This window comes from Natrix helvetica, assembly GCF_964273705.1.
Source record: "Natrix helvetica genome assembly, chromosome: 2".
Classification (NCBI taxonomy): Eukaryota; Metazoa; Chordata; class Lepidosauria; order Squamata; family Natricidae; genus Natrix; species Natrix helvetica.
Genome location: NC_138552.1, coordinates 216,223,477 through 216,235,999, shown reverse-complemented (window position 1 = coordinate 216,235,999; position 12,523 = coordinate 216,223,477). Strand labels below are relative to the sequence as shown.

The window sequence follows — 12,523 nt, the reverse complement described above, 5'->3', positions numbered from 1 at the left end:
AGGCTGAGGCCTTCATGGAAAAAAACAAAGTCCTCCTGGATAAATCCAATGACACTACACGGGATACACAGGACACGGGAGGTGCTGGAGCTTGCTGGTGGGGGGAGAAGAGGCAACACTGAGAAAACTTAGATCACAAAAATGAGCTAGAAAATCTGTTTGATATAAAATGATTGAAATCATTTGAAGATAAAAGGTTAAAATATGCTGACAAATTATTACTAAGTAGTAACAACTTAATGTATTAACAAATGGAAGTTATGAGAATGGGCGGGAGGGCCGTTTCCTGCATAATGTAGCTGTCAAAATTTGTAACCCTATCCACCATCCCTTTTCCCGATTATTTTTTGTAAAACCAATAAAAATCTTGTTTAAAAAAAAAAGAAAGAAAGGCCGAGTGGAACAGAACAAGGAAAGTTGCCATGCTTGCAATTATGCTTGACTTTTATAGCTGCAAAAGTCTTCTTTGTATAGGTTAATGATTAACAGCTGTAACTTGAAAGGAACAAAACAAGTAAAGCTTTATTTTAGGAAATTTAAGCTCCAGTGAAGAATAGGTAGTCCTTGACTTACAACCATTCACTTAGTAACTGATTGCACTGAAAAAGTGAATTGTAACCGTTTTTCACACTTATGACAATTATGACATCTCCATGGTCATGTGATCAAAATTTGAATACTTGGCTACTGGAATGTATTTGTGATGGCTGCAGTGTCTTCAGTCATATCATCACCTTTTACAACTTTCAGATATGTGAAATCAACGGGGAAGCCAGATTCATTTAATTGTGGCAAGAAAGACTGTAAAATGGTGCAAATTTCATTTAACAACTGCCTTGCTTAGCAATAGCAATTTTGAGCTCCATTGACAGATTCAACCTAGAAATAAGGACAAATTTTCCGACAGTGAAAACAACCAATTGCCTTTAGAAGTTGTGTCAGCTTCATCACTGGAAGCTTTCAAAAAGAGACTGGATTGCCATTTGTCAGAAATGGTGTACGGTCTCCTGCTCTGGCTGGAGATTAAACTAGATGATTTACAAAGTCTCTTGCAACTTTGTTAATCTGTTAATTCATATTTATTTTCCTTTTGCAACAGTCAGATGTCCACATAAAAATTAAACTCTTGTAGGAAATTAGCACCCACCCATCTCCTAGAAGAATGAAATATCCTGGGAAATATTAAAGGAAGAATATTATATTTTCATGGATAAGAAATAGAAAAACATGGTTTTAGGCAGAAAACAGACTCACTCTTAATAGCCTTTGTCAATGAGCTATTAAAGCCTGAGCTAGTCCATTCTACATAACAAAGGTAGGATTAGCACTCTACAGAGACTCATCATAAGGCAATTACATCAACCAAGCTTGGACTCAAAGCACAGCCTATAGAGTTGCCCCTGCATGGCCCCATGGGAGTCTGACAACCAATCAGGATACAAACTCAGGTTCAAAGAGGGCATAAAACATCAGCATCTCTGCCTTTTTTCTTCTTCACCCAACATCTTGAAGCATGTGATCCCCCTTTTCTGTTCAGGACCTCAAGCCATGTGGTCCTGTCTATCATTAAACCATTTTTCCAAGCAGCCTCCATGTTTCCAGTGTCTTTTTCCCCACTTGGAACTGAACCCAAAAGGACATTTCTTCCAACACTCTTATATACATTTGACATATTTAGATTTAGTAAACTTTATTTGGGTGTTTAGATCAAACCTTTGTACAATAGTCCTTGCTTAAGTACAGTAATTGGGATCAGCAACGGGATTAGATACAGTTGTAAATGTGTTATCATGCAGGTGGATTGTGATAGCAGTTGTGGCAATTCTCATTGCCACTGTTACAGTAAATGACTTCTGTGTAATTGTAATTGTTACCACAGGATTATCATTTGTGACTATCTGGTGGCTTCCCTTCTTTTCTCTCTACCTGTATTGGTGTGTAATTTCTTGTTACTAGCAATCATTCCGATTGGCAACAGGCAATCAATTAATTTTCTGTTAGGATTTATGATTAAGATGTCAATGAACAATACGTACTTACATTTCAAAGTGATTTCAGTATTTAATAGTATGTATGAAAATTTGTGTATATGTGTGTGTGTGTGTGTGTGTGTGAATAAACACACACAAATATATATGTATGCTCGAAGATTAAGAATTTGTTGATTACTATACAATAAAAGATCACATTTTAGATTTCTTTCTAATAACTATCCAGTTGTCTTAAATTTCTAAAATATTTTGTCATAACTCTGAATAGGAATTAATATGCTATTAGCAGGGTTAAGCCATTTATAGCTTAAAAATGTATAGAACTGTTGTCAGAAAATTCTTGAGATCATTTCCATTCCCCTTTCATGCAGAGATTACATAAAAATCATAAATTTATTACAAGTAAGTAGAACGCCTTGTTTCTGAGAATGGAGCCATTATAGAATGGATAGCTGTTAGCTTTTTTCCTTGATCTTCATATCTTGCAGTAACGATCATAGTTTATCAGTTTTCCCATTTTGGTTCCTTCTAAACGCTCTTTAAATACGGTGTCCATCTCCTTGTTGTTTGCTTCACTAAAAAGTGTTTTCCAGTCACTTACTCCACCTGAAAATAAATAATTATTTTCCTTTATTTATATGAAAACCACACATCTTGTAATGTCAGCAAGTATTGCCTAAACTAAGGTCTGCAATACTACTGAATACTCAGAGAAATAAATAATAATTAGATGTTTTACAAATGCTCTTTTGCAAATGCTCCATATTTGCTTTTCTGGGTATATTTCCATCCATCCATGCATCCACCCATCCATGCATTTTATATATAGCTGCACAGCTCAGAGTGCATAGTCCATTGCAAATATATACTGTCAATTTATAATGTGGATGCTTTAATGTTTTAAGTTGTTCTACTTATAGTTTTAGAAATGGTGAAGTCACCAATGTAACAGCTTGGTTGTGTTGGGAAACTATAGAAAATGAATGAATGAATGAATGAATGAATGAATGAATGAATGAATGAATGACTATGTCCCTATATATAAACATCAGTGAATTAGCAGGAACAGCAGATTAATACAGATACTACAAATTTGATTTTAAAAGTATTTTTTAATCTTTAGCACTATTCTGTAGTTAAAAATATATACAGTAATTATCCAATATTATTCAGAGATGCAGTAAGCAATTGTACAACTATTACTTGTCTCCCTCTTTAAAAAAAGAATGATCATGGACATAGGATTTTGAGGTTATTGAGTTTTATTCATCATCAAATCATTATAGACAGATTAAACTCTAGCATGGCTAACCAGTTATGTAATTATTATGCTTCTCTCATTTTATTTCCGCTTCCATTTAAAAATAATAACAGTGTATTTCTTTTTTCTTTTTTCTAAACAAAGCATAGTTCTCCTTTAAGTTAATAGATTAGATCATGCATTTTGTGATGGTGACTGAATTCTTGATTCTTTTTTTAAAAAATGCAAATCCTCAAAAGCAAATTAGTTAGAATTTCATATCATTTCTCCAAATCTGTAGAATAAGGATGAATAATTAACTCTCTCTAAAATAAGACGTCATGTTTACCACCAGCCTCCATGATGTAACGCAACATTACAGATTTTCAAAAATTACCTTTCCGGAAAAGAACTTCACCAAATTCTCCATGGGTTGTTTTAGATTGTTCTTTCATCGCCTTGAATGTGCTCCTTTCTGCAACACCCTGCAACTCTTCCTCATTTAAGTTCAGTTCAAGAAAGGTGGAAATCTTTTTGGCTCCTAAAACTGGGTTCTGAAAAAGGGATCAAATTGTACTGCTGGTGGAAAAAAAACCCCTCTCATTTATTTTATGTCCCATTTCTAAGAAAGAGATCTGACCAACTTTGGGAAGGGAATGATGCAATATATTTGCATCTAAAGTTCCCTCTAGTTTTCTCATTCTAGATGCTAAGGCTATATTCTACATTCTCCATGCTGAGTATATAGATGAAAGCTCTACATGAATATATAAATATATGTATAAATACACACACACACACACACACACACACACACACACACACACACACACAATTTCAGGAAACAAATATGATTTCCCCATGCTCAGTTCAATCCCATCTTATGTTGATGGATGTTAGTTTATGCTGTGGTTGGCTGGTTGGCACTGTTATTTCTACCTCTTCCCCAGAACAAAAAGGGGTAAAATAATTGTCTGGGGGGAAAAGAATCAATAAAGAAACACAGAGTTTCCTTAAACTGAAAATCATATGTGCTGGAGGATCATGGGTCTTTTTAAATTATAAACTTCATGAATTTCTGTCAGGAAACCTGGAAGTCATTGGTCATCTATCTTTTTTCCTGATCATTTTGGTAATAAGAGTAGGAGGCCAGTAAAAGAGCTTCAGTTAGTTGGACTTTTTAACTGTTTCTTTAGAATGCATTTAAGGAAAGTCTAGAATATTTTGATATGTGACTTGTACTCTGGTAGAAATGTTGGGAAAGCTTCATTGTTTCACATCATTCTTTCTCTAAGTTTTTCCATTCATTGCTGTTTATGAATATAAGAACCGATATATCTGAACTGTACCTCTTTTATCTCTTCGTATGTTATTGGCAGGACATTTTCTTTATCAATATACTTGTTCCACGTACAAAGATATTCTATATAGGATCCCCAGGGCACTATTGAAATTTCAAAAAAAAAAAATTAAGATAAAGTCAGAACAAGATTGATAACAGACATAATATGTATATGACTCATTGAAAATTTCAGCTGATCTCTGAATATCATGTCTATAGAGTTTATCTTCTTCCAATCCTTTTTCCTTAGTTTTAATGTCTGTGAATATTGCTATTATTTAGAAAAATTACTCTATTCTTTTTAATTATGATTTCTGTTTGCTAAATATTGGTAACTAGATTTAAGCCAAAATAATAAATATATTTCTTTTTTCATTTGGTCAATACGTAACAATGGCTTTACATGAAATTGCACTAGCTGCCAAAGTTAGAATGAAATACCTTGAAAAACTGAATTACAATTTTGGAAATAGCAGTAGCAATAGCACTTAGACTTATATACCGCTTCACAGTGCTTTATAGCACTCTCTAAGTGATTTACAGAGTCAGCATATTTTCCCCAACAATCTGGTTTCTCATTTTACCGACCTCGGAAGGATGAAAGGGCTGAGACAACCTTGAGCTGGTTGGGATCGAACTGCTGGCAGTGAGCAGTGAGTTAACCACTGCATCACCATGGCTCGTACTTCTCCGGGACTCTCAAATGGAAAAGGGCCAGCATACAGAATGAATGAGTGAGTGAGTGAGTGAGTGAGTGAGTGAGTGAGTGAGTGAATGAATGAATATACAGTATTTTTCTGCTATTCTATTGATTTATTAGTTGGATTTATATTCTGCCTTTTGTGCAGAGGCTCAAAGCCACATATATAGCACACCTTCTTCTTTTTTCCCTACAATAACAACCCTGGGAAGTAGACTGGACTGAGGCAATGAGAAATATTTGCTTCTCTTTTCAAATATGATTTGTTCCTCTATCAGAAAAGGAATCTGTTCATAGGGTTAACTATGATTAATGAAACAAGCTGAGAATCTGAACTCTAATTTGAAGTGTCTCTGCTTGAACAAAGCATACACTAATCAATAAAAAACAATAATCAAGATAGACAGCTACTATGTTCTTCATATCTACAGACATTAAACAATTGGAATGAATAGAAATTCTACTTTTTCCTATCATTAAAGCTCGGAAGAACTCTTCAAATGTATCATAGGGAGGATAAGGGCTGAAGTTGTTTGAAAAATGGAAAAAAGATGCAGCAACATCTTTTGGATTTCGAATCAGCATCAGTACCTAAAAACCAAAAAAACATTAGAATATCAAATGAGAAAGCATAGATTATATCTCTAAAATGCACAAGATTCTTTGAAAATTATCCTCAGCTACATTTTATGACTGAAATCTTATATACACTTGCCTGTGTGAATACCTGAATCACATTCAGTCAATGATATCTTACTGCATATTAATGCAAAGATGTTAGGAAACAGAATCAGAGGTGGTATTCAGCAGGTTCTGGAGAAACGGTGGCAGAAATTTTGAGTAGTTCAGAGAACCAGTAGTTACCACCTCTGACTGGCATCGCCCCATTTATTCTCTGCCTCCTGAGTCCCAGCTGATCAGGAGGAAATGGAGATTTTACACTATCCTTCCCCTGCCACACCCACCAAGCCATGCCATGCCCACAAAACCAGTAGTAAATTTTTTTGAATCCCATCACTGAACAGAATGGACAATATATTGCCAGGTTAGGTGGAAGTTTTTGAAAATAGCTTGTCCTTGCCTTCTTCTTAGGCTGAGAGGGAGTGACTGGTCCAAAATCACCCAACTGGCTTTATATCTTATTTAGCCCAATGTTTTAAGTACTACACCAAACTGGCTATTTAGTTAGTAAGGAATTTCCATTTCAAATCTATTTACAGTTACTTCCTCAAATGATGTCTCTGAATTACTAAAGGGCAGAGCTTTAATTTGAAAACAGTCATATCCTGAAGATGTAATTAAGTTGCACTGCAGTAATTACATTTATCCAAATTTAAAAGACATGTCAATAGATAGCTGTAGTAAACACAGCTATTTAGTACCCAGTCATCCATTTGTATGGTACATATTGATTATTATATTATTGCTTATCTTTTCTTCATATTTTTTATTGTTCAAGGCTGACTTTATCCATATACTGGTCGAAGTGCTCATTGAATTTTATCAAGATTTTTACAATTTTAGGGCATTAAATCGGCTACTTACTTTGGCTTTGTTCTTGAAAATTGATGGTGGGAATCTATCAGGACGGAGATGAGTATACATCACTCTCCTGGAAGGATAAGTATCCATCCTCTTCAATAAATAATAAATAAACTCAATCAATCAATCAATAATCAACTCCTAGAATTCCCCAACCAGAATGAGAAACACCAGATTGGACAATTTGGTTTGAATAACTCTTGGACACGCTTTAAATTAAAGCTTTCAAAGTCACAAAAGTTATGTTAGCATTTCCCTTTACTCTCCGCCTTCCCACAATCATAAAATCAGAAATTGCTTGGAAATAAGTTTATTGAACTCAAAAATCACCCCTGGTTTTGCAGGAGGAAAAAATATCTAGATAAATATGCTCCAAAGCATGGATTAGACTAGACTAGACTAGACTAGATTAATAACCACACATTTCAAATATGCAAATCTCAAGTTTTCCCACTGAATTCTACAATCAAGAGTAACACACTTGCTGGTCATTGGATTGGTTAATATATCAACAAAGGCCAATTTTACCTCTTCAAAGACTGAAATGCAGAATCAACCCAGCTGTCTCTGATCAAACATAGTCTGACTAACTAATTTTATTCTGGGGACACCCTGAAAAAATATTCAATAATTTACCTCTATTGCTGTTTTAAAAATACGGTCTGATGAAAATTTACCACAATTGAGTAGACGGTGTCTGTCAGTCTGCATAATTAATACTAACCTTATACTTTTCAGTATCTCCTATTTCGAGATATGGAAATTCCGCTAGGAGAAGTTTTTCATTCAACTTCTCTGGTTCATATCTCTTTGCAGATGTTATTACTAAATCAGTAACAATCTGGCCAACCCAGTTGGTACCTGGAGATGGGGGGATGACAACACAATTAAATACACTTATAGTATATACTTGTATAGTAAAAACATAAAAGAAATACCAATCAATTTACAATTGAAATCCTGTGAAAAAAGTGTAGGGACTGGACACAATGCTCAACAGGCATTTTATAGCCCAGGACCCACGTAGCATCTTTCTATTTGTCAGATAGGTGGGCCTCTGACAATCTTCAGAAAGGTTTCTTTCTTTATTCTTAACACCGGTCAGATCTATACTGGGAGAGGTCTTCCCTCTTAGGCCCAAGTCATGTAAAAAAATTAAGGATTTTGAAATTTTGAAATTGTGCTAAAACTTTAAACTGTGCTCAGCACTAATCTTACAGCGTAGGCACCACAAGATCACAATTTCTTGTAATTGAACTCCTTGCTTAGTGATTGAGTTCCATTCCAGTGAACATATAACAGAGAGGGAGGGGGCAAGAGGTAAGATCTTTTTCTTTCAGGAGCTTCTGTTTCGTTGTTTGCAGGGAAACAGAAGCTCTTGAAAGAAATGCTAGGGAGATCTGACCTAGGGTGAAGGCACAGTTCTAGGATGTAACAACTTGCCAAAATATATTTTGAAAATAAATTGTAAAAAATATAATAGTATTAGACACCCAGTATAATTTTTTTTCCAGATACTGTCTTTCTTACTTCTCTGGAATGAAAGTGATGAGCATTCAGTGACGTTATATATTCAACTAGTAAATTTCGACTTTAACAGCCTAATCATTTTGGCAAAGATCTCAATAACTTCAGAGAGGAATCCTGCCCCATACATCCCTTCGGCCGATTCGCTCACACACAGAGGGACTCCTCCGGGTGCCGTCCACTAGGCTGTGCCAGCAGGCGACGCCCAGGGGAAGGGCCTTCTCTGTGATGGGCCCGACCCTCTGGAATGACCTTCCCCCTGACATTAGAACGACTATGGACCTCCGCTCCTTCCGCCGGAAACTCAAAACCCACCTGTTTCACCTAGCAGGCCTGGCCTAATTCCAGCTTTCCCACCTCAGTTTGTATTTTTAAATTTTATGATTTGGTTTTAAGGTCTAAGTTTTTAATTTTTTAAATTTGTACAGGGGTTATTTAATTCAATTTTAGTTATGTATGTCTCGAGTGTATGGTTTTTAAATTTGTACCTGTACACCGCCCCGAGTCCCTTCGGGGAGAGGGGGCGGTCTAGAAGTTTAATAAATAAATAAATTAATTATTTCTGAAAGCAGCTCTTAGTCAGGACTCATGTGGCCATAATGGAGCCTTCCAAATCTGTCTTCGCTGCTAACAGAACTAAAATTCTGATGAAACAAGGTGCAAAGTCCATATATGTTCAAAACTTTTTCCAGAATCTTTTTCCTGCACTTGCAACACTCTCAGTCAAAGTATGATTTTTGGAAAAGGTTGCATTACAACTTGCCAAATTTAATTTCAGGAATACTCTGATGAAATGCACATATCCCGTGATTTCTAAAAACATTTTGTAACAGCAGATTTTCTGATGTTAGAGTATTGCGTTCTCATTTTTCAATGTCGTGATACACTTTGATCACAAGTCCTTGTATGCTTGTGAACAATTTCAAGTACTACAGGTAACCCACATTAACCCAAATGCAAATTTTGATAACTTGACCTGAATTAATAGTTTTAACTGTCAGTGCAATAATAGTAATCCCATTTCTGCATAGAATTCCTTTGGAAAAAGATAGACAAAACAAAAGCAGTAAAATAATACACACCTTGACAGTGAAACTTGAACCCTTTGACATTTTTTCCCTCATCAATATGACAAGCTCTCTTTGAACTCAAACTTTATTTGAGCCTATTTTCTTATTCTAATGTGGGTTCATCAATTCATCACTCTTTCAAGTAAAATCTAATCAGGCAGGGCCTTTTAAATAGATGTATCCAAGGCCCAGAGTCACCTTTGTAGATATAAGAAAACAAACAAACAAACTCACCAGATTTGCAGTATCCTGCTAGAACTACATCGTCACTCCTAGCTTGGAAGGCTTCCAAAGCTTTGAACTGCTCCGGGTTGCAAAAGACAGTCGGGTATGCAATTCCTTCATGAGTAATCAGCATCTCCTCTGGTGTCATCTGCTCTCCTTCTTTCATGACTTTTTCCAGAATCTCAATAAACTTTTTTCTCACGTGTGCCATTTCTGCCTTTTTTGTATATGTGTATATATTTTGTATATATTTATTCAGCTGTCAAAGAAAGGCAGTGATTAAAAACCTGTATTTACGGTGCAAAACAAAATATCAAAATGCAAACAAAAACAGGAAAAGGATCTTTCTACAACTGAAGGTATTTCAATCCCGGATATTTACTATTCAGATGAAATTGAAGAAACATAGTTATTGACTATGTCTCTATAAACACTTATTCTGCTGGAGAGTTAGGTTATTACTCTTTGCCAGAGAATTAGCTTACTATTCGGATGATTTTGGAAAAAACATAGTCTTACATTTTAAAAGATCTAATGACAATGTCTCTACAAACACTTATTTTGCTACAGAGTTTAAGCTGTTCCAGTTACAAGTTGTAACGTTCTCTAATACAATCCTATGCTCTTCCATTCGGCTGCAACAAGTAAGTACAACTAAAACAAGCAAATATTTTTCTCCACTCTAAAAAAAGAAATCATCATTTCATCTTGCTTCATTCTTTCTCTTTCATCTAGCTTCGCTTGTCTATTCCCCAATATTTCTGCGTTCTTTGAAATATATCAGGATTGGCTTACATTCTTCCACACTCTTCCCTCTGCTGTAAGAGACAATGTTTCTGATGCACTTCGGTATATCAGCTCTCGAGACAGTAATCAGTCTTGATGGAGATCTCAGCCCTTGTTTCTCTTGCAATTTAACACTCGACAAGATGCAGCCTGCAGGAATCTAGAGGAGAACCACTTCTGGTGTGTGCCCAGTATAAATAAGCCCATACCCCTTCCCTCCCCCTTTGTTTTCTTTTGCTTTTAATTTTGTGTTTTACGTCACTGGCTAGTATATTTTCCCCCTTATTTATTTCCTTTCTCCCTCCTCCCCTCTCTCTCCATTTTAATTCTGAGAGTTTTCTTTTTTTTTCCAAAAATTTTATTGGTTTTTATACATTTATGGGGAAAGGTAAGGGAATATACAAAAAATTTTGGCAGCTCCCACACTAGTGATAGAAATCCATCCAAAACTCACAATTTTTACAATCTTAAAAACAAAATATAAAAGATAAGCAGAAAACAAGGTCTTATTCTATATTGTCAACCATGTGTTCATTCATTTTCCTTTGTCACTTTCTAGAATATCACCAATTACTGTTATTTCAAATACTTTTATTTTTGTGACCTGAGCCTTTTCGATATTGCTCCTTCCTCCCTGTCCCCAGAGGAAGCCTCAGGCCCCCCCTCCCTCTTGTCTTGCACCTTGCTGTCCTTTCCACTACCTTCGCTGTGTTCGTCCTCTAGGAGGGAGAGATGCTTTTTAATGAAGGCTTCCGCCTCCTGCACTGTATTTATTCTAATCCTGTTTCCCTCCCATATTCTGAGAGTTTTCTGACCCTTAGATTTTAGTTTTACTTTTGATCTACTGAGTTTGAGAGGAGTCACAACTGTGTGCTTTACTTTCCTACTAAAGAATGTTCATTTCTATTATTTTTAGAGCAGGTTTTGTTCATCAGCTTTGAAAATACTTATCCTAATTTTTTTTAATGATTTATTTAAAACATTTATATAGCCACATGAAACTTTGGGCAGCTCCAAACTAATAATTAAAACAACATCAATAGTAAAACAAAACAGGGATGACTTCCGGTCCCCAAAGGCGATGGACATTCGCGTCCGCTGCTCGTCTTCTCGGTGGGCTCCTTTTAGGAGCACAGTGGGCCTTGGAGGGGCTCCCTGCTGTAGGGCGGCTTGTTGGGACCTCCTGGATCGGCGGCGGCCGCAGGGGGTCTCCAACTTCACCCCAGGAGCCGGGGAGCATGGGGGTGCGCACCAGCGTGCCTTCGCAGAGCAGAGCCTGGAAGGAAACAGCTAATCGGATGCTACAGCTGAAATGCGGTGAGTTCCCTCAATCTCCTTTCTAGCTAATCAATTCTAGCTTTTTTAAAGAAACTGTGGTTTCAATCTTTCGAAGTGTTAAGACTGGAGGGGGGGTTTCCACCCCCCCTCGGAAAAGCGGCATTCGGAATATCCCTCTCTCTCGGAGGAGAGAGAAAGGGTTAAAAGTTACCTTCTCTTCCTTTAAGCAATGGGAGAATGACTTTTTGCTACAATTGCAAAAGATGACTGCTGAGTTGATTTTTTTAAACTACTTTATGGAAACTTTGGACATGTTACTTTCTGATCTCCTGTGAAGGCGGAGCCAAGATGGCCAACTTCCTCCTTCTTCTTTGCACTTATGAATGAAGTTTCCCTTTTGAAAGAATTTCTGGCTTTGTACTATATCACACCCTAGAGATCTCCAGGAGCCTTTCCTTTCACGTATCTCCCTTGGATTTGGAACTTTGATTCATATCACTTGGCTTGGAGCTGTGGTAGGAAGACTAACTTTCTCTTCTGGGCGTGCTTGCCTCACGAACTCTCCCGGTTGTGTTTTTCCACAGGTGCCATTTCTTTTGTATAGACTTATAGCTATGTCTGAGCTTAATATGGGTCCTAAAAAACCATTGCCTGGTAAGGCATCTTTGGCCCTGACATCCTCTACGTCCAGCCCGATTAGTCAACAGACACAATTGGCTTCATTTCTACAACCTAAAGCAACTGAAGAGAGCTCAAAGGATTTATCTGTTGCCCAAATGTTCCAAACTATTATAAAGGGACAGGATGAACTGAAAAAGCAAC

The 12,523-nt window shown here is 36.5% G+C and overlaps 1 protein-coding gene across 1 annotated transcript in view; it reads right to left on the bottom strand.

Moving 5' to 3' along the window:
• Positions 1–1,595: 1,595 nt before the first annotated feature.
• LOC309386004 (sulfotransferase 6B1-like) overlaps positions 1,596–12,523 on the bottom strand; it is a 294,923-nt gene continuing 283,995 nt past the window's right edge. The window contains exons 2-8 of the mRNA XM_081940902.1: positions 9,647–9,858; positions 7,540–7,676; positions 6,819–6,908; positions 5,738–5,864; positions 4,581–4,675; positions 3,629–3,785; positions 1,596–2,597 (exon numbers count right to left, since the gene is read on the bottom strand). Coding sequence (XP_081797028.1) covers positions 2,467–2,597; positions 3,629–3,785; positions 4,581–4,675; positions 5,738–5,864; positions 6,819–6,908; positions 7,540–7,676; positions 9,647–9,848 — 939 coding nt within the window. The 5' untranslated portion in view covers positions 9,849–9,858 and the 3' untranslated portion in view covers positions 1,596–2,466. The remainder of the gene's footprint in view (positions 2,598–3,628; positions 3,786–4,580; positions 4,676–5,737; positions 5,865–6,818; positions 6,909–7,539; positions 7,677–9,646; positions 9,859–12,523) is intronic.